The 25,926-nt window shown below is 39.7% G+C and overlaps 1 protein-coding gene across 1 annotated transcript in view; it reads left to right on the top strand.

Moving 5' to 3' along the window:
- Positions 1-25,926, top strand: part of FLT4 (fms related tyrosine kinase 4) — a 200,443-nt gene that overhangs the window by 163,731 nt on the left and 10,786 nt on the right. The window contains exons 20-25 of the mRNA XM_018554442.1: positions 6,737-6,825; positions 8,283-8,427; positions 9,829-9,923; positions 18,537-18,659; positions 24,720-24,831; positions 24,937-25,036. Coding sequence (XP_018409944.1) covers positions 6,737-6,825; positions 8,283-8,427; positions 9,829-9,923; positions 18,537-18,659; positions 24,720-24,831; positions 24,937-25,036 — 664 coding nt within the window. The remainder of the gene's footprint in view (positions 1-6,736; positions 6,826-8,282; positions 8,428-9,828; positions 9,924-18,536; positions 18,660-24,719; positions 24,832-24,936; positions 25,037-25,926) is intronic.

Here is a 25,926-nt window from a genome sequence, read left to right as displayed (position 1 = left end):
ATCGCTAGACTGATTTCCACATTCCTTTATCCTCAATTACAAACTTTGAAATAGCTGCTTGACCTTAGCTCAGAATGTGGCACCCATTGACTTAAAATGACAGATTGACATATCTGTGTGCCGGCTCCAATTTGCAGTCAGATTTATTACGTGTTCACAGAAGCTGCATTCTGGGGATTCTTCAGATAACACAGATAAAATGCATCATGGTCTGGCACAAGTCAAATAGGTTTGATTTGCGAGGCTGTGAAGTGAAATATGATTTGTTTTACATCTCACTATCAATGTTTTTATGAAGTTAATTGTGTTAAATTGCACAGATGTTACATTGTTTATTTTGAGTGTCTTAAGTCTGCACATAAAAGTACACCATTACGTGAACTATGACGTTTCAATGATTTAATAGACACATGCAGAAAAATAGTTAAACTTAAGAGAGAAGGACATGGTTGGAACCTTAGAACTCCTGGAAGATGTAAAAGACACAAAACAATGCAACCCTGTATTCATTACTAAAAGTATTTTTAAATTAAACAGCATAAGAATATGTAAGTACATGAATTTGACTTGCTATCAGCATCTTACAGTTTCTGTGCAGCAGAGTTTAGACAAAAGGTGTCAATTAGTTGTGCTGTAAACATGCTCAAAGCAGAAGAGAGCATAGTGAAAGAATGATGAGCACATCAAGGTGCTGCTTCTCCTTCACTGTCCAATCACAGACTCGGGGAGGCACAACACCTCTAAGTGTTATTGAACTGCAGTGGAGAAAAATCAGGTCTCTTGTCCTCAGAGATAGGACTCTGTTGTGTGTTAGAGCTTTGTAAATCTCAATACTGGATGGACAGAAATAAAAGTCCTTTTGTAAAACAGCTCTGATATATGTATTTCATCTGTATATTTGGCTGTTTGCCTGGAGTTTAGCTTTAAAGCCCAAGTTTACCCAGATTTTTTTTTTAGTTTGATTGAGAGTTGTCAGATTTTTTTATTGCAGTCTGCATCCCATCCTTGTTAGGAGAGCAACATGCACGCCTTGTCCCAATAACAGGGTGTCACAAGGGTAGATAGTCATCATGAGATATTGTAATGATGATAATAATAATTATTTATTTAGAAGAGTGGGAAAGTTTTAAAAAATCTCTTTGATTTGTGATGCTCTGTGTATTGCTGTGCTGGTGACACCCATACACATGAGTGTTTAGTCCTGGTGTCACATCATTGTTAGGCCTCATTCAGACAGTGCAGTGTGAATGTCCGTAGATGAGCCGATCACGGGAGGGACAGGTGCTGCGTGTAATTGCACACAGCAGCCTGTTCTTCCCTATGGCAGGACACAGCTGTACGTTGTCATGCGCAAACCGAAACTTGCACATCCGTGCGTGTCCGATTCTTCGCACTTGGACACACACTGTTTTGACTCTCAAATGAACAATAAAGTTTTCACTGTATTTGGGCTTGAATGTGTGAGATCGGCTCTCTACATTCTTTGAAAGATTGATGCTGAGAGCAAGGCAGTAAGGTAACAGAATTTGTAAGTAGCATATACCACTTAATTTTTTTGCATTATTCATTAATGAAAAGGCTAATTACATTACATTTACTGAGAATTGTTAAAGTGACACTAAACTCAGGAGTTAAATCTTGAAAGTGCAAGAAAATTTAGCTTATTTGTGTATCTCTAGGCTGTAGATCCTCAAATAATCTCTAAATTCATGCTGATGCTGCGTTTCCTTCTGGAGGGTGGTTACTTTTGTTCCATATGGTCCCTGTGTGTGTTGTAATGTAGTCACCGCTCCAAGCTCACTCCCGTGATGGACTACAATCTCCCATTTAGTTTACTAGTTTGTATTGAGATTGTAGTCCATCACGGGAGTGAGCTTGGAGCGGTGACTACATTACAACACACACAGGGACCATATGGAACAAAAGTAACCCCCCTCCAGAAGGAAACGCAGCATCAGCATGAATTTAGAGATGATTTGAGGATCTACAGCCTAGAGATACACAAATAAGCTAAATTTTTGTTAATAGTTAAGGTACTTGAATGCATTTTCAAGATTTAACTTGTGAGTTTAGTGTCACTTTAAGAGTTTAAGCAACATTTTTGTGTATATGAGTATACACCATCTAATATTTACATGTAAATCACTATAGGTGGACAATTTGGACACCAGAAAACATTTATAATTTACCAATGGACACATTATTAAAGATTTGTCAAACTACAGAAGACATTGGTGTTAAAGTTTAAATCGCCCCTCTCCATACACTAAAACATGTAAACCTACAGCACAAATGTAAGGCAGACACCCTTTAATGCTTGGAAATACCTCTCATGCCTCACTAATGGTGTGCATTTGTGATAAGCGGGCTCAGTAAACAATACTGGACCTATAGAGGTGGGCCAGCCCTCACATTTTTCACTCTTACACATTAGACACCCCTTATCTGTTCACCCAACACTGCAATAGCAGAGCCAAGCAAAGAGGAAGCCGACCACAAATAGGATGGACTTTTAAGACATTTAGAGAAATACAGATTAAGACCTTCCTTTCTGGCTTACTAAACCACTTAAGACAAGGGAGATCACATGGTCTCTGGATACACATCATTCAGGAATGCAGAATCGATTCCTCCTACTATTTCTTGATGACGTACAGTAGCAAATCATCAAGAAAGGGTTGGGGGAATAGATTCTGCAGTCCTGAATGATGTGTAGCCAGAAACCACTTGATCTTCATTCCTACATGGTGAGTTGGAGAGTAGCAGTTATTATTCATGGCAAACAAAAGGTACCTTTCTTCCCAAAATAAAACTGTGATTTGTGATTTTTTAATTCTAAGAAATGCCCTGTTCATTCATTAAAAGTGAGAATGTTCAGGATTGACTTTAACGTCTACAACATGAGAGAAACCTGTGGCCACCTTTTGAAAGTTCAGTTTGCCTGCCTGTTACGCTGGTTTAATTGTTATAATGACTTCAGTCACTGAATTGTATCAGCAACAGGTAACAAGCACATTAAGATGCAAAATAACATTCTTCCTTTATTTAAACAACCTGCAGGAACAAGTTCTAAACTGACGCATTTTATGCTATACACAGAGCTGTGAGAGAGCATGAAAAATATGAGCAACTTGCACTTCAAAATAGAACTTCTTCCTGCTGGCTTTTTTAATAAGAAGAATATTGTATTGCATCTTGGTGTGTGGTGTTCTTGTTGCTGGCACAATTGATAGTTTCACTGGAGATGAGGCAACCGAGATGTAACTGTGGAGTGTGGAACCTAGTCTCACCTCTAACGGCATGTGGTATGTTTACTTTGGATCCCTGACCTGAAACCAATATCCAGGTCTGTGACTTACTCAAAGTATCATCTCTTAATCAGAGATTCAGCATGGCAGCAAGGCACCTACCATTTTAGAAGGAGGTGAGCAATGGAAGCCTATGCATTTCTCTTATGAGAGGTTTCCTTTAAGCAGTTTTGAGATCAAGAGTGTTTTGGCAAATGAAATGCCACAGTTTAGTCATCTCTGCCATATAAGCAATTATTAGAAATATGTTGTGACTCATCATAAAGTTATTGTCATTCAGAGAAGGCCATTCCATTTGTGAAAATTACTTGTAGGGGAATTTCCCTCATCACCGTCAGAATGAATTTGAAGTCGCATACATGGCTAATGTATTAGTCATCCCTAAATATGACTATGAGAATGCCTCCAAGCTGAAACTATAAACTGATAAGAGAGGCAGCTGTGTGTGATAACTCATTTGAATCTTACATAGACAATAAACTTTTTCCTCAGGGAGTTCCTATTCTGTCTGTATAGGTTACTCTGTTGTGCAACTGATTTTGTTGGGGCTGAAGACAAGCAGAATTTTATAAAGTTTCAAAGCATGAAGCGACCGTCAAACAACAGAAGCCATCTTATCTTTAAGCTGAACTAAACTGTCCAATACTAACCAACACCCTACCCAGCAATGTAATGTCTGCAAACTTCCTCGCCAGTGCTGACAACTTCTTCCCAGATATTTCCGGATTCGGACTGGGCCTGGGTGACATAACTCATGCACATGCGTATGGGAATTAATATATCTCTGCAGTGGGCCGTTTGAAAGATGTACACTGAGCTGAGCATACTCAGCTCATTGTACATTCTAAATTTGTAAACATTCTAATCTTGTGAACAGGAAGTTAAGAAGCTTTAATTGCAGAAAAGACATAATATATCCTTCCTTGTTGCAGGCTTTTGAATTGCGGGCATAATGCAGCTTTCACTGATTCTATAAAGATACAAACTAAGGTCAGAGATGCATCGCAAATTTTGAATCTTGGAGGCTCTTTTTGCTACTCTAAGATAATGTGTAGCAATGGTAGATGACAGTAATCTCACAAGAAATAGTTAAATGTAAAAACAACTCAGGAATTTCCTAAATTGGCTATTGTTGAGTGATTCATTATTCAGGCCTATGAAGGAGAAAAGAGCAAATAATTGGCCAATAGTTAGCAAGAATTAATCACATTAAATTGGACTAGTTTTTTAATGCTGAAGACATTTTGCCACTCATCCAAGTAGTTTCTTGAGATCTAATGAGTGTCAGAAACAAAACATACCCCAGCATTTATAGTCCCATGGGTAACTCAGTCACCCTAATATAATCACCACGTAGTAGGGATGCACCAATATATCGGCCGCCGAAACATATCGGCCAAAAATTGCACTTTTGGCATAATGCCGAAAGTGCAATTTTTCTGCCGATACATCGGCACATCCGTGATTTCTTTCCTCCCCGCTGGGCGCTGCTCTATGTCCCAGTGGGGAGAAGAGAAAGTGACAGCCGGCCGAGCGCTGCGGTGGAGAGCGCTGTGAGCGGCCGGCGTCTCCTCCCACACCGCTCTGCCGCCTATCACAGTCCGGTATTAATAAATCAAAAAAAAATTAAAAGTTTATAAAAAATAAATAAAAATAAAATATTGAAAAAATAAAAAACATTTTCCGTATCGGTTTCGGCCTGACATTTCTTTATTTCGGTTTCGTTTCAGTTTTTAAATTTCCATTTCGGTGCACCTCTACCACGTAGTGTGGCAAGAACATGATGGGAGGTGTGAAAATTTGTAAAACTGTTATGTTCTAATTACATAATTCATTAGAGAGGTTTCACAAACTTTCACACCTCCCATCATGTGTTTGAAAAAAAATCAACATCTGTCCTGACACATTCCATTAAATTAAGATGACTAAGTTACCTGCATGGCTATATATGCTGAGGTATGTCCCTTAAGGTGGCCATACACTCTACAACCATCGCAAGACTTTAGTCTTGCGATGGTTGTAAAGGGATTAAAAAAACCTACGATCTGCCTATCTTGGACAGGCAGATCGCACTCTCGATCATCGCAAGCCCGCCCTCCTGAGGGGCGGGCTTCCGATGACCGCAATGCTGAACGGGCAGTGTGCGCGTGCGCACACCGGCCCGTTCAGCATTTATCTTCCGAGCACCGTTCTAACCAGCCGAGAATCGTACGATTCCCGGCTGGTTTTCGAACATGCTGGTTCGACAGAAGACGTGCGACCGTACAGTAGAAACGGTCGCACGTCTCCGTTCACACTGCTCGATTATCGTACGAAAACCCGATCGCATACGATTATCGTACGATAATCGTGCAGTGTATGGGCACCTTTACACTCATTAGAACTGAAGAAGTCATCTGGATAATTGGCAGACATCTTCAACATTACAGAACAAGTTCACTTATATGTGACTAATTATTATTAGCTATACCGTGACATAAATAAATGACCTTTAAATACAGTTAACAATAATTTGCTACATGGTTACATTGTGGAATTGTGCAATCTTGGTAATTTGATCACTCAATCATGCTACTGAAAATCTTTCTTGGTAGCAGCTCACATTAGCACTACTCCGACACAGACAAACAGGACAATCTCTTGAGATTTTTATAGTGCAGTTGAGCTGCTAAGATTGTGACACTTATCCTGGTGATTGGGGCCATTACAGCTTTAACTTTCTGATATTCAACCAATGCATAACTAAAACATTATTACAGTGGTTGAGTTCAGATAGGATTTTAGAAGTGCAAAACATAGTCACACAACGACCTCAACTACCAATGTATGTTGTAGTCAAGCAACAACTTCTTATAACCAGAAAGATCAGCACCTTGTTTGGAGCAAAGGATAGCCCACTCTTTTGTGTATTATTATCTCATATTGCCTTGAAGTAGACCCATATAAAGTTAATTGAATTTAGGTAAAAGATATTTATAGAGAGAGGAATATGACAGAGTAAAGCCAGAACGTCTGACCTGCCTACTTGTTCCAGGAATTAGTGAAGCCATTGGAGCAGAATTATATTTTCAGGAGAAACCAGTGATGGCACCTTTATCTCCCTTCACAATATTTTTGAAGAGGAAATAACCACTCAAAAATATCAGCACACATTTGTATGAAGGACTTCAAGGAAATGACTGTTGTCTAGACTAGAAGAACTGATTCAGCAAATTGTTTCACAATAGTACCCTTTTTGGGTTGATTTATTAAGGAAATAAGCAGTGTGTAAGGTTAAGTAACCTACAAAAAGTAAGCAGCAGTCATTTTTCATTGTTCCTATTGCACTTTTCACATAATAATTCCTCTTTGCATACATCTCATATGCCTCTTTATGTCTAAGCATCTGATTATTCAATCATTATAACAATATTCTTTGTAAATTTCAGGGCCACTGATGGTCATTGTAGAATTTTGCAAGTACGGCAATTTGTCCAACTATCTAAGGACCAAGAGAGATGGATTTATTCCTTATCAAGTAAGTTGACCCTAACACACACACTCCCACTTGGCCTGTCTTTCTTGTCATCCATTACATTGTTCATTGCATCTGTTTTCCATTCAGGAAATGCAAAATAAGTTACTAGCTGGCATGGGAAGTTTTAAAAAATATTTAAGATCCTATTCCTCTTCCACAAGAGGTTGTATACCTTGTCACCAGTAATTTATTAACAGCAATACCCAAGTGATGGCAAAATGTTAAAGGAGATCTATGGTTAAGAAATAAGATGTAGCACTGTTTTTGGTATTTTAAAATGCATGTTTTGTTTTATATTTTTAGTTAAAAAAATATTATTTCATGTTAGCTGAGGGCCCATTCACTCTATTGGGCTGTGCCTAACGCAGGCCCAATCCAATAACAAGCTGAAATCCATTGTTTCCAGTAGGCCCAGTTAACACCAAGGCACTGTTGTGTTGATGTGCTCTGGGTGAAAATAGAACATGCTGCATTTAAAAAGAGCAAAGTTCTCTGCAACAAACACAATGCAATTTAGGGTACGAAAAATAATTTAATTTGTATATCAATGCAACATCCTCCTTCTGGTTCCTTATTACTAGGGATGCATCGATACTTTTCGAGTACCAGTGCCGATACTTGGTATTTTCATGAGAACTAAAAGGGTTGCAGTGGTTGCAGCTGGGACCTGGCTCTAGCGCCCCATCACTGTCCGGAAATCATTAGTCTGTATTGTTTTAGAAAAACTGTCACATGACAATAAACAAAAATGTATCAGTACTTGTAAGTACTTGGGCAAGTATCAGTACTTGTACTTGCAAAAATGGTATCGGTGCAACCCTTTATTTATATTTATATAAACAAAATCATACATTAAAACAGAGATGTGCAAATCCCTGGAGCTCCGTGTGCTCCTTACAAATGACAGCTGCCTCCTAACTTTTTAATTTTTCTCAAGTCTAGTCTTGGAGCTCAAAAAGTATCTGTACTTGTACTTTTACAGAGTATGGTACTTAGTATCGGTGCATCCCTACTTATTACCACATTAAGGTATAAAGAAATTGCTCCAAGTCAGTTATACACATTCAAAGACGTGCCACTGCATTTAGAGATGGAAAGTGTGAGAGTTCAGCTACTATATGCACACAACTACTCCCAGTTCTGCTATTAGAAACATTACCTCTCCCAAGCGTGCCTTGTGCAGAACCTTTGTATCTAACTAAAGATGAAATCCTCAGTGTAGGATGCTGCAAGTTGTGACAGAATTTGTAAGAAAACAAAGACAGATGAATACTTTCTATACAACTGAAATGTGAACACCATTGCTGTACCTTATACTTTTCATGATGAGCTTTCTGGTTGCTTTCAGCACATCTTCCCATAATGTCCAAGATTATCTTTTTACTTTATCATTCAATCTGTGCAATATGTTTAACAAACTGTTATCCTCATCCTTACTATCCTTGTATACTTTGCAGGAGAGATCACCACGGACACGCAGTCAGGTCCGCTCAATGGTGGAGGCTGTAATAGCTGACAGGATAAGTAGAGAAGGAGTCAATGAAGGAGTCGTTTTTGGTAGGATGCTGATGACCAAAAATCAGAGTCAAAGGAACCCAGAGTGTAAGAAGTGAAACAACACGTCTAAAGACCAGGGCATGGAGTTTGAAATGGGTTGGGTTACTTCACTGTTGTTGGCTGGAAGAACAGCAGGGTTTGCCTGTTTGAAAACAATTATTTCTCATGGTTGGGAAAGAATTTAAATGTAAGCATATATCAAGGAAATTTGGGGTAATTTTTCTAGAGATTTCCTCACTTTAATGATATCACATCTACCAGTAAGGCCTAGCTGCCAGAACTGGGCATAGGTAGAGGCAAAAATGACAACTGCCTTTTAGGGGACCATTCAGTCATTCTTCTTACTATACCTACATCTTACCACAGGAGTTCCTCTGCAATAGTGCCATGGAGGAGACTAGTTCATACATGGTCCCATGGAAGAGCCCAGATCAAACAGAATTCTCCCTGCACTTCTTACACTGACATGACAACTTACAACAAACTTGGTTTGTTGTAAGTAACTTCAGTCATACACTAAGGCCTGGTTAACACCTGAACGTTTTGTAGCACGTTCAACGGTCGACAAACGCTCTACAAAACGATCAAACATGAAAATCCCATTGTTTTCTATGGGTATGATTCACACCTTGCCGTATTTCAGCCCGTCTGAACGCGCTACAAAACGGCCTACGCCTGAAAAGGTACATGAGCTTCTTTGCAGCGTTTTTGTTCCGCGTTTCTGTTGGGATGCAGCCAAGACGCCCTCGGAAACGCGCGTTTGTCGCACGTTTTTTTACAGCGAATCGTGGTAAAAACGCGTGTTACGAAATGCGCGACAAACGCGCATATTCGATACGCCTAGGTGTGAACAGAGCCTAAGATTAAGTTATCGAACATTAAATGAGAACTATGAGGGGAGTGATTTACACTCATCCTCATAGTTAGAGCTGATGTGTGACAATGAAACTGTCACACGTCAGCTCTATTGATCAGGAAGTGAGTGAACACATACCGTAGCTCGCTGACTTCCCAATCATCTCCCTGCAGAGATCGGTGATTGTTGACTGGAGGAACAGACGGGGGAGGGGCGGGCACAGCTGGCTATGCCTCTAGTTAGGCAGAGCCTGCTGTCAATCAGCCAGCTCAATGGATCTCAACAGTATTGTCAGGATCTGTCCCGGCTGTGGCGCTCTCAGTATATAGCTCGCTATAAACTGAGCTTTGGGTCATGGGAGGACGTTTGTATATGCCCTCCCGTGACCCTAAAGGTCACTATGGGATTAAAAGGTTACCCCATAGTTCTCTTTTAACACTTACAATTCTAGGAGGATCAGATAAAAGGGGGCAGGGGTACATAGCAGGTATCACATGCTCTACATGTTATATTAATGACACATACAATAGGCAAAAAAAAGCTATATTCCAGACTAATCCACAACTGTTTCTAAATGTGTTTTTATGCAGTGAAAGATTTGTGGCATTGTCCACTGACCATGGAAGATCTGATTTGCTACAGTTTCCAAGTGGCCCGTGGTATGGAATTCTTGTCGTCCAGAAAGGTAATGGACCTAAAGCTTTAAAGGCTGGGGAAAAAAACTATTGTATTAACTTGTAGACATGTGTACCGGCAAAAAAATTGTTTCGTTTTGATTCGGATTTTACATTATTTTGTTTTTCGGGATTCGGGTTCGGATGAAATTCGTTAGCGGTAGTCTGTACGAAATTTATTTTTTTTAAATGTCACTTTGCTGCCGCGAAAATGTGTCCACAAACGAAAATTTGTACAGACTACCGCTAACGAATTTGGTCCGAAATCTCGTTTTTGGAAATTTGGATTAATTTTCATTCGTCATTTCTGTTATTCGGAAATTCGGATACATCCGAATCCGAAACGAATCGCACATGTCTATTAACTTTGGTTATTCAGCTTTTTAGAAGTAGACATCTCCATCACTTTTATGTCCACTTGGTATAAATGTTGAGGAATTTAAAAGATGAGATGCCCAAGTGCTGGATTTTAATAAAGGCTTTGGTATTGCCGATCCAACCACAATATAGCTCATTAGCAAAATAAATAAATGAGTCAAAGACACAACTGGGCCTAAGGATATATTTTTAAAAATGAATTAAATGATATTGTGGAGGCATTCCTCCAAACCCTCCCTGTTTTGGTTCCAAAAATGGTGAGTTTGGACCCAGAATTTGGCAAATATGGTCAAGTTAGGTGGAATTTCAGCAGGAATAAAGATACTGTAAATCCCCTTCCAAATATAACCCAACCCTTCTGCATCTACAGAAGAACATCTACGGTATATACAGTATACAGTATATAGGATGCAAACCATGCTGCATTTAATTATGCTTTCCTGACACCTACATGACAGCATACAATGGGTATGGCATGCTGCCATGTATTGGCATCAGGAAAGGAAAATTACCATTAGGTAAGTATACAATTTTCTGTTTTTTCTCCCCTCCTATAAGTACACAATAAGGTGGCCATACACTCTACAACCATCGCAAGACTTTAGTCTTGCGATGGTTGTAAAGGGATTAAAAAAACGTACGATCTGCCTATCTTGGACAGGCAGATCGCACTCTCGATCATCGCAAGCCCGCCCCCCTGAGGGGCGGGCTTCCGATGACCGCAATGCTGAACGGGCAGTGTGCGCGTGCGCACACCGGCCCGTTCAGCATTTATCTTCCGAGCACCGTTCTAACCAGCCGAGAATCGTACGATTCCCGGCTGGTTTTCGAACATGCTGGTTCGACAGAAGACGTGCGACCGTACAGTAGAAACGGTCGCACGTCTCCGTTCACACTGCTCGATTATCGTACGAAAACCCGATCGCATACGATTATCGTACGATAATCGTGCAGTGTATGGGCACCTTTACACTCATTAGAACTGAAGAAGTCATCTGGATAATTGGCAGACATCTTCAACATTACAGAACAAGTTCACTTATATGTGACTAATTATTATTAGCTATACCGTGACATAAATAAATGACCTTTAAATACAGTTAACAATAATTTGCTACATGGTTACATTGTGGAATTGTGCAATCTTGGTAATTTGATCACTCAATCATGCTACTGAAAATCTTTCTTGGTAGCAGCTCACATTAGCACTACTCCGACACAGACAAACAGGACAATCTCTTGAGATTTTTATAGTGCAGTTGAGCTGCTAAGATTGTGACACTTATCCTGGTGATTGGGGCCATTACAGCTTTAACTTTCTGATATTCAACCAATGCATAACTAAAACATTATTACAGTGGTTGAGTTCAGATAGGATTTTAGAAGTGCAAAACATAGTCACACAACGACCTCAACTACCAATGTATGTTGTAGTCAAGCAACAACTTCTTATAACCAGAAAGATCAGCACCTTGTTTGGAGCAAAGGATAGCCCACTCTTTTGTGTATTATTATCTCATATTGCCTTGAAGTAGACCCATATAAAGTTAATTGAATTTAGGTAAAAGATATTTATAGAGAGAGGAATATGACAGAGTAAAGCCAGAACGTCTGACCTGCCTACTTGTTCCAGGAATTAGTGAAGCCATTGGAGCAGAATTATATTTTCAGGAGAAACCAGTGATGGCACCTTTATCTCCCTTCACAATATTTTTGAAGAGGAAATAACCACTCAAAAATATCAGCACACATTTGTATGAAGGACTTCAAGGAAATGACTGTTGTCTAGACTAGAAGAACTGATTCAGCAAATTGTTTCACAATAGTACCCTTTTTGGGTTGATTTATTAAGGAAATAAGCAGTGTGTAAGGTTAAGTAACCTACAAAAAGTAAGCAGCAGTCATTTTTCATTGTTCCTATTGCACTTTTCACATAATAATTCCTCTTTGCATACATCTCATATGCCTCTTTATGTCTAAGCATCTGATTATTCAATCATTATAACAATATTCTTTGTAAATTTCAGGGCCACTGATGGTCATTGTAGAATTTTGCAAGTACGGCAATTTGTCCAACTATCTAAGGACCAAGAGAGATGGATTTATTCCTTATCAAGTAAGTTGACCCTAACACACACACTCCCACTTGGCCTGTCTTTCTTGTCATCCATTACATTGTTCATTGCATCTGTTTTCCATTCAGGAAATGCAAAATAAGTTACTAGCTGGCATGGGAAGTTTTAAAAAATATTTAAGATCCTATTCCTCTTCCACAAGAGGTTGTATACCTTGTCACCAGTAATTTATTAACAGCAATACCCAAGTGATGGCAAAATGTTAAAGGAGATCTATGGTTAAGAAATAAGATGTAGCACTGTTTTTGGTATTTTAAAATGCATGTTTTGTTTTATATTTTTAGTTAAAAAAATATTATTTCATGTTAGCTGAGGGCCCATTCACTCTATTGGGCTGTGCCTAACGCAGGCCCAATCCAATAACAAGCTGAAATCCATTGTTTCCAGTAGGCCCAGTTAACACCAAGGCACTGTTGTGTTGATGTGCTCTGGGTGAAAATAGAACATGCTGCATTGAAAAAGAGCAAAGTTCTCTGCAACAAACACAATGCAATTTAGGGTACGAAAAATAATTTAATTTGTATATCAATGCAACATCCTCCTTCTGGTTCCTTATTACTAGGGATGCATCGATACTTTTCGAGTACCAGTGCCGATACTTGGTATTTTCATGAGAACTAAAAGGGTTGCAGTGGTTGCAGCTGGGACCTGGCTCTAGCGCCCCATCACTGTCCGGAAATCATTAGTCTGTATTGTTTTAGAAAAACTGTCACATGACAATAAACAAAAATGTATCAGTACTTGTAAGTACTTGGGCAAGTATCAGTACTTGTACTTGCAAAAATGGTATCGGTGCAACCCTTTATTTATATTTATATAAACAAAATCATACATTAAAACAGAGATGTGCAAATCCCTGGAGCTCCGTGTGCTCCTTACAAATGACAGCTGCCTCCTAACTTTTTAATTTTTCTCAAGTCTAGTCTTGGAGCTCAAAAAGTATCTGTACTTGTACTTTTACAGAGTATGGTACTTAGTATCGGTGCATCCCTACTTATTACCACATTAAGGTATAAAGAAATTGCTCCAAGTCAGTTATACACATTCAAAGACGTGCCACTGCATTTAGAGATGGAAAGTGTGAGAGTTCAGCTACTATATGCACACAACTACTCCCAGTTCTGCTATTAGAAACATTACCTCTCCCAAGCGTGCCTTGTGCAGAACCTTTGTATCTAACTAAAGATGAAATCCTCAGTGTAGGATGCTGCAAGTTGTGACAGAATTTGTAAGAAAACAAAGACAGATGAATACTTTCTATACAACTGAAATGTGAACACCATTGCTGTACCTTATACTTTTCATGATGAGCTTTCTGGTTGCTTTCAGCACATCTTCCCATAATGTCCAAGATTATCTTTTTACTTTATCATTCAATCTGTGCAATATGTTTAACAAACTGTTATCCTCATCCTTACTATCCTTGTATACTTTGCAGGAGAGATCACCACGGACACGCAGTCAGGTCCGCTCAATGGTGGAGGCTGTAATAGCTGACAGGATAAGTAGAGAAGGAGTCAATGAAGGAGTCGTTTTTGGTAGGATGCTGATGACCAAAAATCAGAGTCAAAGGAACCCAGAGTGTAAGAAGTGAAACAACACGTCTAAAGACCAGGGCATGGAGTTTGAAATGGGTTGGGTTACTTCACTGTTGTTGGCTGGAAGAACAGCAGGGTTTGCCTGTTTGAAAACAATTATTTCTCATGGTTGGGAAAGAATTTAAATGTAAGCATATATCAAGGAAATTTGGGGTAATTTTTCTAGAGATTTCCTCACTTTAATGATATCACATCTACCAGTAAGGCCTAGCTGCCAGAACTGGGCATAGGTAGAGGCAAAAATGACAACTGCCTTTTAGGGGACCATTCAGTCATTCTTCTTACTATACCTACATCTTACCACAGGAGTTCCTCTGCAATAGTGCCATGGAGGAGACTAGTTCATACATGGTCCCATGGAAGAGCCCAGATCAAACAGAATTCTCCCTGCACTTCTTACACTGACATGACAACTTACAACAAACTTGGTTTGTTGTAAGTAACTTCAGTCATACACTAAGGCCTGGTTAACACCTGAACGTTTTGTAGCACGTTCAACGGTCGACAAACGCTCTACAAAACGATCAAACATGAAAATCCCATTGTTTTCTATGGGTATGATTCACACCTTGCCGTATTTCAGCCCGTCTGAACGCGCTACAAAACGGCCTACGCCTGAAAAGGTACATGAGCTTCTTTGCAGCGTTTTTGTTCCGCGTTTCTGTTGGGATGCAGCCAAGACGCCCTCGGAAACGCGCGTTTGTCGCACGTTTTTTTACAGCGAATCGTGGTAAAAACGCGTGTTACGAAATGCGCGACAAACGCGCATATTCGATACGCCTAGGTGTGAACAGAGCCTAAGATTAAGTTATCGAACATTAAATGAGAACTATGAGGGGAGTGATTTACACTCATCCTCATAGTTAGAGCTGATGTGTGACAATGAAACTGTCACACGTCAGCTCTATTGATCAGGAAGTGAGTGAACACATACCGTAGCTCGCTGACTTCCCAATCATCTCCCTGCAGAGATCGGTGATTGTTGACTGGAGGAACAGACGGGGGAGGGGCGGGCACAGCTGGCTATGCCTCTAGTTAGGCAGAGCCTGCTGTCAATCAGCCAGCTCAATGGATCTCAACAGTATTGTCAGGATCTGTCCCGGCTGTGGCGCTCTCAGTATATAGCTCGCTATAAACTGAGCTTTGGGTCATGGGAGGACGTTTGTATATGCCCTCCCGTGACCCTAAAGGTCACTATGGGATTAAAAGGTTACCCCATAGTTCTCTTTTAACACTTACAATTCTAGGAGGATCAGATAAAAGGGGGCAGGGGTACATAGCAGGTATCACATGCTCTACATGTTATATTAATGACACATACAATAGGCAAAAAAAAGCTATATTCCAGACTAATCCACAACTGTTTCTAAATGTGTTTTTATGCAGTGAAAGATTTGTGGCATTGTCCACTGACCATGGAAGATCTGATTTGCTACAGTTTCCAAGTGGCCCGTGGTATGGAATTCTTGTCGTCCAGAAAGGTAATGGACCTAAAGCTTTAAAGGCTGGGGAAAAAAACTATTGTATTAACTTGTAGACATGTGTACCGGCAAAAAAATTGTTTCGTTTTGATTCGGATTTTACATTATTTTGTTTTTCGGGATTCGGGTTCGGATGAAATTCGTTAGCGGTAGTCTGTACGAAATTTATTTTTTTTAAATGTCACTTTGCTGCCGCGAAAATGTGTCCACAAACGAAAATTTGTACAGACTACCGCTAACGAATTTGGTCCGAAATCTCGTTTTTGGAAATTTGGATTAATTTTCATTCGTCATTTCTGTTATTCGGAAATTCGGATACATCCGAATCCGAAACGAATCGCACATGTCTATTAACTTTGGTTATTCAGCTTTTTAGAAGTAGACATCTCCATCACTTTTATGTCCACTTGGTATAAATGTTGAGGAATTTAAAAGATGAGATGCCCAAGTGCTGGATTTTAATAAAGGCTTTGGTATTGCCGATCCAACCACAATATAGCTCATTAGCAAAATAAATAAATGAGTCAAAGACACAACTGGGCCTAAGGATATATTTTTAAAAATGAATTAAATGATATTGTGGAGGCATTCCTCCAAACCCTCCCTGTTTTGGTTCCAAAAATGGTGAGTTTGGACCCAGAATTTGGCAAATATGGTCAAGTTAGGTGGAATTTCAGCAGGAATAAAGATACTGTAAATCCCCTTCCAAATATAACCCAACCCTTCTGCATCTACAGAAGAACATCTACGGTATATACAGTATACAGTATATAGGATGCAAACCATGCTGCATTTAATTATGCTTTCCTGACACCTACATGACAGCATACAATGGGTATGGCATGCTGCCATGTATTGGCATCAGGAAAGGAAAATTACCATTAGGTAAGTATACAATTTTCTGTTTTTTCTCCCCTCCTATAAGTACACAAATTGCTATCACAATCCTATTAGATGTTCTTTCATTTGGATCTAACAGAATACTCAGTCAGAAGCTATTTCATGCTCTAAACTAATAATGACCGTGATAAATGCAGTCTCAGATCACAAAGAACGTGTGAGTCTGCCAAATCCGGAGATAAAAATTGTAGTGCACAGGTGCCTCTATTAAATGCATTCTTCATTCTGGCAATTAATTTAACAATTGTGACTTTACGGGCACACACCAATATCTTTTGTATTTACAGAGTTAGTACAATTTCCTAAACTTTTTCCTTTCAGAAAATGTCTATATTTTGTTTCTTTGGCACCACCAATGTTTGGCTTAATGAGATATCAGCCATGCATTTTATAGTCATTCCCCCCAGATAACCTCTGCAGGCTGTTTCCAAAGATATTTCTTTTTTTTATGTTAACTAGTTTAAAAGGGAAGTCCATACAGATTATCAAACTAATATACTAATTTTAATGTCTAGGCAGATACTGTTTTTTTCCTGTCCTTGGATGAACTCATTCTGCATCAGGGAATTCAGGGAAAGGTTTGTCTAGAATAGTACATTTATTCTAATGAAGGTATCTGTAGAAATCTATCTTTCTAGAATTACATAACTGGAAGATAAAGATCTTTTTTTCCCTAAATTCTAGTGTTATTTAAACAAGTCGGTTTAGAATGAAAAAACATCCTTTTAAATCGCAATGGTGACATCTTGTGGACAAATTTCAGTAGACCATGTAGTCATATCCTAGTTTGGGCTAATACAGGGATGGCCAAACTGCGGCCCTCCAGCTGTGATGGAACTACGAATCCCATGAGGCTTTGCAAGATTCTCACAGCCACAGACATGATTCCCAGAGAGAGATGCTTCATGGGATTTGTAGTTTCACCACAGCTGGAGGGCCGGAGTTTGGCCATCCCTGGTCTAATAACTTTCCTTGAATGTTTGTAATATGAATTAAGTGAAAAGAGCAGGATTCCAGCACTGACAATAAGATGTTCATTTTCTAAATCAAATTGCTGAAAGTAGAATTTAGATTGGCTGCTATTTGTTACTGCAATCTGTTCTATTACTTACTGTAAATGCCTGACAGTGTTAGGGCCCATTCACACCAGCCGTTGCACTAAATCACACAGACACAAATCACAAACACATTGTTTATGCACAAGTCCTGGCACTACAGTGGCATCACAAGGGGAGTGCAACCCGGTGCGGTAGTCATTTGGGTGTCCCCCCCTATAAAAAGTCCGGTACTTGGTCATGAGCAGAGTGCCCGACAGCTGTATGAGAGAGGAGGGGACCCGGCGGCATTCCTTATTCCGCTGGATGAAAGTCCCCTCCTCTCTCTCCTTGCATCTATCACCGAGATGACCACTGGCAGTTTAGTGCATGTTACGTCATTGTGCATGTGTGATTATGTCATGCGTGAGTGTATTGACATCGCATTGGGTGACACCTGGCGGCCGCACTTGATGACACCCTGCCTGCGGACCCCTCTGTTCCACTGTGTACTTTTTTTATTCACATTGTCATAAGTGGCATTCCTTTCAGTTTTACAGGCACAGTGGGGTGCAAGGCAGTTGTAATCCAATGCATCCCGCTGCACTGAAAAAAAGTACTGCGTGCCGTACTTTTGTTCAGCGACACCACCGCCTTCCACTGCAACGTGGTGGTGTGAATGGTGCCCATCTGTGACAAGGCAAATGGCCTTGTCCTGCATTGGGGCTGCGCTGGAAAAAATGGCTAGCACAGCGCCAACGCCTCTGGTCTGAATGATAGACCACTTTCCCAGTTTACTTCAAGGCCACCAGATATAGAAATAGTGTGCCCTGACAAATAGATTTCAGGATCAAAATCAGCTGGAAGGAAAATCTGGAAGGATTCGTATATCACTTAACAACTTTGCAGCTTGGGAACAAGATCCATTAAAAGTAGCGGGTTCATGGGAACTGCTGACATAGTATGCAGAGGGGTCTGGATCAGGAGACATCAACATGTCCATACATTTCTTTTGTATCTTTTTAGAAATACTAGGTACAACTATGAAGTATAACTAATTTTTAGTTGCTAAGGTAAGCTTTGTTTCTTTTCTTGCAGTGCATCCACAGAGATTTGGCTGCCAGGAACATACTCTTATCGGAGAATAATGTTGTAAAAATCTGTGACTTTGGTCTGGCCAGAGATATTTATAAAGATCCTGATTATGTCAGGAAAGGAAGTGTAAGTATTATGAGTAAGAAAATTATGACATCTAAATCAGTTAAACAGAAATGTTTGTTTCTGGAAAGTTATGTTAAGAGAATTAGAGGGCTGAGCTTCTTGACCTCCCGTTTTAAAAACACAATTTTGCTGGCTGTCAAGGATTCTTCGAGTTCAGCCCTATCTAAAGGGTCTATTCAGGAAGAAGCCGAAGGATCTAGCCATAGCTTTGGCTTATCCTTCGGCTCGCTTAGGCCCCAGGACCCCTTTGGTTCAGTCGAACCGAAGGGCTGCTGTAGGGGCTATTCACTATAGCCCGTACAGCTCCCGAAGTCGGCCGAGCCGCTCAGTCGAGCCGAAGGCATATGCTTCCTATAACAAAAAAATATTTTTATTTTTTTTGACAGCAGCAGAACCAATAGAAAACAGTTGGGCGGAGCTAGCTGTCACTGCTAGCTGTCACAATCATTTTATATTTATTTTTTTGTACTTTTTTAACTATTTTTCTGATCTGCTCGGTCCCACAGAGGGACCGAGCAGAACAGCCGAGCTGAATGCCGCTCAGCGGCATTCGGCTATTCACTCGCTGCTGTTCGGCATCTATAAGAATAGACCGGCTTAGCTGATCCAGATGTTGGATCGGCTGAATCGAACTCCTTCTGCACTTCGACCCGAAGCCACGCGAAACCACCCGATGTACGGCTGATTTCAGCCGATATATGGCTGAATTCAGCTGTACCAGCCTGAAGTGAATAGCCGAATAGCATTCGGCTCACTTCGCTTCAGGTCGGTCATTCACTCGGCTGCCTACGGCAGCTTAGTGAATAGACCCCTAAGTCACTTGCCTGGAATGTAAATTTGGTTTAGACTTTCCTCTGACATGACTTACTGCAAGTCAGTTAGTAAAAACCTTTAGAGAAACATGTACACTCCCTTGCTTTTTCTAATTGTGGAAATGCAAGTTGCCTGGTTGCCATCCTGACCTTATGCAGATAAAAAGTTCAGACTCTACTTTGCATTTCATTGTTTCCAAACTTAGTAACCCAGAAAATAGTGATTTTAGAGGGTCAATGTAATAGCTACGCAACCAGCATCTTCAGAACCAGCTCTGCTCTGGCAGTTCCATGTTTATCTCACTTTATCTTAAAACGCTCATAAACCTTGGAAAGTCTGACTGAGCATAGGTTGAAAAAATATGGGCAGCTAAAGTAAGGCACACTTTTCCTGTAAATATTTGGCTTGGTCTGTTTCTCAACTTCCTAAGCCCCTGTATCGGCCATTGAAGCAGCCCATAATTAGCGTGAGCAATAGGAAGGCTTAGAGGTGAAGACCAAGCTCACGTTTTATAGGAAAAATCAAGATTAACATATAACTGTACCTATCTATTGACTACATCTATTGATCATTTTGACAATTTTCACTAAAGGTAACATCTGCTTCTATTTATTTTGTATTATTTGCTCATCTGAAATTTTCTGGATTTTGGGACAGGTTTATTTAAAAAAAGTAAAACCTTATAACTAACCGTATGAGAACCAGGCAAATATCATAGACAGGAAGAGGGCAGCCTCCATATTTTCTCCTTAAAAAGGCTTTGCTTAAAGGGGGAATCCAGCCTATATCATACCCTTTTCCAATAGGCAAAAGTACCATTTGGTAATTTTTATATATTGTCATGCAAATAAAGCTCAAAGGAGGTATACGATAACAAAAGAACACGTTTGTTAAAATTATCTGCAGCTTTGAATCCATCCACCTAAATCCTATCATTCACCATCCCATGCTCAAGTTGCCTGTTTGCTGATAATAAGGAAAAACTGCAACACATTTTTTGTTATTGTTTTTTGCACTGACATATTGATGCAAAAGGTTATGGCCGATGTGTTTTTATGTATTACGAAATATTAACCTACTATTGACCTAACCCAAATTCTGGGAAGGCATTCATGATAACTCTCTAAATGCTAGTAGATGAGGCAATGTCATCTTAGATTTACTGGTCTTTAATGACAGAAACTCTTTTTGGGTTTAACATAAGTCTTCTGAATATTTAGCTAGAGAACCAGAATCACACAAAAGACAGTTTATACTGGATATTATTACTGACACCAAATGTGTAATTTGCTCTATTTGTTTGGCCTTTATAACACTTAGGGACATATTTTTAAAGTAGGGAGTATAACATTTACCAAACATTCACAGGTGGTTCATACTTCACTCTATTTTAAAACACATGCAGCAGGAAGATTTGAGAATATTTGGTGAATGTCACATTCACTACTTTATAAATACCTGTATGCCCCTTAATGTGTATCTACAGCCAAAACATTCAATTTTACTTCTGAGTGATGTGGGGGCAAGGAGTTAAACCCCTGTAAGGTTGCTATTGCATGAGAGAGTGGGTTAATGGTTAAGTTAACCCTTAACGTGGTTAACCCTTAAGTTTGGTTGAATGTTAGTTTTGCGGTCCAACAGTATGATGATGATATGACTATGGAGAACATAAATATTAGGCTGGCAGATTCTAAGATTTCCACAATAACCTTGGATTGTGATGGAGATAAGTAAATCTAGAATTGAAGCACCACACCGTAATATTTTTGTCTGAAAAACACGCTCATTTAAACACAAATTGTATATAATAGGTTTTTATTGCTGCCAGATTCACCATCTATTTGTCCTGGTGACCATCGTCTCTGGGACAGGAAGTGGTGGGAAGTTCCCATTTTACAGTTGTCACTGGAACAGGAGCAAGGGGAAATCTTCCAATGTAAACACTAGTCCTGGTGACAACTAAGAGGAGATGTCCCCTCACTCTGGAAAGATACCCTCTTACCTTTATTTTAAAGACACACAGGTGGTGATTTACTCACCTAAACACACACACACACCAGGTGTGTGTGATTTTCACACAGCAAAACGTATTTATCAACCAAAAAGTCTCTAAAAGCATATTTCCACTAATGCCATATATGGAAAAATCATGCACATGATGCATATATAATGCTGCTTCACAGTTTAGACAAAAATGGTTAGCTCATGCATTTACATTCCTTGCATTCATCAACGCAAGCAACACAACATAGAGCTAATTTACCCAACATCACCTTGGAATTCATTCAGGGCTTTGCACAACACACCTGCTGGGTGTGTACACATTACAAAGGTGTTTAGATTCCACCCATAGATCATGCTGGGAGGGAACACACTGCAGAGGTGTATACACGTTCGTGGTGTGTTTATAAGGTTAGTAAATCAACCCCACAGATTTATTTACTAAAGTGTAAAGAGTTTAGAGAAGGCAGGAGAAGTGAACAATATAGGCGAAAATAGCTGATTTGAAAAAAGTCTCCAATTCAGCTCACTTTCCAGTTCAGCTATGTTGTCCTAGATTGTTCACTTCTCCTGCCTTCTCCAAACTCTTCATCCTTTTGTGAATAACCCTACAGTTTTTCTTTTGTTTTAATAACAATCATGCTGGTATAGTTGCATAAAGAGAAATTGAAGGGCTGGAATGAAAATACTGCTCTAGGCTCTCTTCAGGCCTAGGCACTTGTTCTTGGGACCGATATAGAAGGGATATAGAAGGGAAAGATCAGTCAATATGACTCTCATACTTCCCTTCAACAAGAATATGAGTAAGCTAAGGCATATACACATGTCAGGGGTATTTAAAGGAGCATGGAGCAAAGTTTTCCCTATTAGAACAAGCAGTAAGTATTTTAACCTAAGAAGACCAAGAAGAAATGTTAGCAGTATTTACAACCACCTCCAAACATTTATACAAGGAATCTGGGTCATTTCAGGCCTTCAAACAGTCTTGGTTGACTCTGTATAAGCTGGTGAAAGGTGCGGTAATAAATCTACGCCAAGATTAAAGCAGTCAGGTTCCTGATTACCTCTAATGACTTGATTGTAGAAAGTGATCAGTACTGGATTTCAAAGTCGGCTCACAGATGTCCAATCTCAAAGTTTTTTGTGAACTTTAACAAAGTTCCCAGGACACAGAAGGAATATGTTACAGATGTATACAGTATGTCTTGTATTACAGGCCAAACGTTGTTCTCAGCAAAAAGCTATCTATAAGGGTCATTAATCAAAATGTTACAATATATCCATGCTGTATTTTATCTAACTGGCATCACATCACAATTAGAGGTCATTAAGCATTTATTTAGTCATACTAACCATAACCTGGAGCTGCTGGGAGGGTGAAGGATACAACAATTATATATCAGGAACATCATGATTGATTCATTCTATATTTAATGACAAGGTTAGTTATACCCTTTAGAATTATCCCATTCGTATTCAATTTGATTTAATGACTAAAACAAACCATTCGTCCTGATGCCTAGAGTAATTTATATGTGGAATATATTTTACCTATCATGTGCCATTGCTTCTAAAAGTCAATGATATGAGCACCCCACTATCAAAAGAGCGCTATTATTCAGTAATCTATATCAAATTTAATATACATAGAAACCAAAGTATGCAGGTCCATTTTAATAAATGAAATCTTTGAATACTGGTTCATTTTTTCAATGATGGGCCAATAGTAAAAAGGTAGGGGGGCATAGGTTGCGAGAGGCTCCATCAATACTGCAAAGTGTTGAAACATTGTCTCACATGACTTGACATTTGGCCCTAACTGAAAGGTTTTGGGTTTGCTGCAGGTCTCACCTCGAGGTCCCAACCTTTTACAGCTGTAGTACCTTTGTTTTATTCTTTTTTTCAATGACACATAATCTTCTGTTGGATTAGATGTTGTTGGGGTTAAAATTAGACAGTGAAGTATTAACTAAAAAAAAATATGTATATCTCCTCCAGCCTACATAGAGCTGAAGTAACCATTATAGCCCAGTAATGTCAGAAAGTAAGGTCTTACTATTTTAAATTATAGAAGGGTTTCATGTGTACCTCTAAATAAATAGGCATGGTTTTCTCTGTGCTGTCCCTCTTGTTTCCCCATCTCAAAGTACCTGTGCATAGAGGCTATTGTTAGTTCTTTATTTCTACTTCTTTCATGACACAGCTCTACCTCCAGCCAATCCAGTAAGTTAATGATGACATTGTACCCATAAAGAATAAACACAGAATGGAAATCAGACTTAATTTTTACACAGAGTTTTCACAGCTGCTATCTATGCATTGCTGATTTCCAGACTGTGTTTATTCTGCCTGGATAAAATGTTATCATCATCCTTACTGGATTACCTGGAGATTTATGCAAAGGTACCTTTAAATGGGATAGAAAGTGTAATGGCAAAGGTCACCTTTTACAGTATAAACAGAAATACATTGAAATGTTTTCAAGAGTAAAGATAGCATTAGTTGCTCACATATTTCTGTCACTGCAAGTTACTTTTAAAGCTAAACTCCAGATAAACAGATAAAGCTAGATATATATACATATATTAGAGCTGAAATACAAATATAAGAGCCCATTATACCCATCCAGTCTTCAGATTTGCACACTCTGCCACACAGCACAGCCCAATAGAGCAGGGAAGTAAACCCAATCTATCTGTGCTGCAGTTTTACTTTTTTTAAAGGTCTCCTCTCCAACCCCATCTTGTGACTGGACAGTGAAAGAAGCATCAGACTGATGAGCTCATATCTCTGCTCTTTGCTCTTAACAGCATGCGCCATGCACTATAACAATTCTGATTGACTCCCCTCCCCCCTGCCCACACCCCCTTTTCCCTTTTTCTGCCATTTTCTGCTATACAGGAACTGCAGGCAGCTGATACTAACTCAAATTCAAATACCTACACTGCTTGCATTAAAAAAAACATGTATTTGTGTATTATTGATTACAGAGCTACATTAATTTGTATCTTATATGCCTGCCATCGCATTCACTTTCAAATGAACACAACTTTAAAAAAGGCTATAGAATTAAAAAAAAGACTATAGTGTCTCTTAAAGAACCACCATAGCTTTGAATGATAATGACATTATTATAAATTCCTAATTACATGTAAAATCATAAATGTCATGAAAAATCTGAAACGTAAATGTAATACTCCAAGAGACTGACTGGCTAACATGCTAATTCATTACAATACCTTCCAGGCACGTTTACCCCTGAAGTGGATGGCACCAGAAAGTATTTTCGATAAGGTTTACACAACACAGAGTGATGTCTGGTCCTTTGGAGTGCTGCTCTGGGAAATCTTCTCGCTTGGTAAGCAATGAAAACTGTTAAAAGCTAAAAAAAAAGCTGAAAAAGCTAACATAGCTGAACAGTGCACACCACACAAGAGGTAAAGTTTTCATGCTGTGCCCCCAGGTGCCTCCCCTTATCCTGGTGTACAAATCAATGAAGAGTTCTGCCAAAGACTCAAGGATGGAACGCGCATGCGGGCACCAGAATATGCGACGACAGATATGTAAGTCTTTTGATAGTGAAATTTAAAATTACACATATATGTAATGTAACAAGTTGGTTTTGTAACTTCCAGGTAATATCAGGTGCTGGTAAGCCCCTTCTCTCAACCTACATGTTTCTAATGCCCAGTAAGGACCACCCTCATAGTGACAGTCCAATAGTAGGCTGATGTGACAGCATGGTGGCCTAGCGGTCAGCACTTCTGCCTAGTGGTTCTCCCCAGTTTGAATCCTGCACAGGTTACTACCTACATGAAGTATGCATGCTCCCCCTGTTTCTTCCCACACTGCAAAGACATGCTGGTAGGTTAACTAACACCTGACTAAATCAGCGCTAGTATGCTTATAAGTAAGGGCCTTAGATTGTAAACTCCTTGGGGGCAGGGATTGATGTGAATGTGCAGTATGTAAAGCACTGTGTGAATTGTTGCCACTATATACTTTCCTGTAATCAGTAACTAAAATGTGAACGTGTGGGAGGTGGTTAGCCTGTACTAATTGCTACCGTGAAGTGTTGAAACTTGCTCATTATAGCAACGTAGCATTTCGGGCATTTTGTTGCATGACTGGATTAAGGGTATACAAGGGCTACATTTAAAGGACTGGGTAGGTCCTGCTCTATGCCAGCATTATAGTTTGGCATCGTGTACCATGTCGTTACCTAAAGGTTAACTTTAACCTCTTGCCGTCCGCCCGTAGTAGAAAAACGGACGGACGGCACTGTCGCATTGGCGGGTTGCCGTCGCCAGACGGCATTTTTTTTCTGCTCGCGCGCGCCACCTAGCGTGCACGCACGGGCAGAAAAGACCCGTCCCATGCGAACACCCGGTACAGGGTGTTTCACATATAGGCGATCAGCGGGTCCATAGCCCGCCGATCGCCTATATGTGCT

This window comes from Nanorana parkeri, unplaced genomic scaffold, assembly GCF_000935625.1.
Source record: "Nanorana parkeri isolate BGI_ZX_2015 unplaced genomic scaffold, ASM93562v1 scaffold158, whole genome shotgun sequence".
Classification (NCBI taxonomy): domain Eukaryota; kingdom Metazoa; phylum Chordata; class Amphibia; order Anura; family Dicroglossidae; genus Nanorana; species Nanorana parkeri.
Note: the sequence above shows the minus strand (reverse complement) of the source record. Positions and strands in the feature narration are given on the sequence as shown.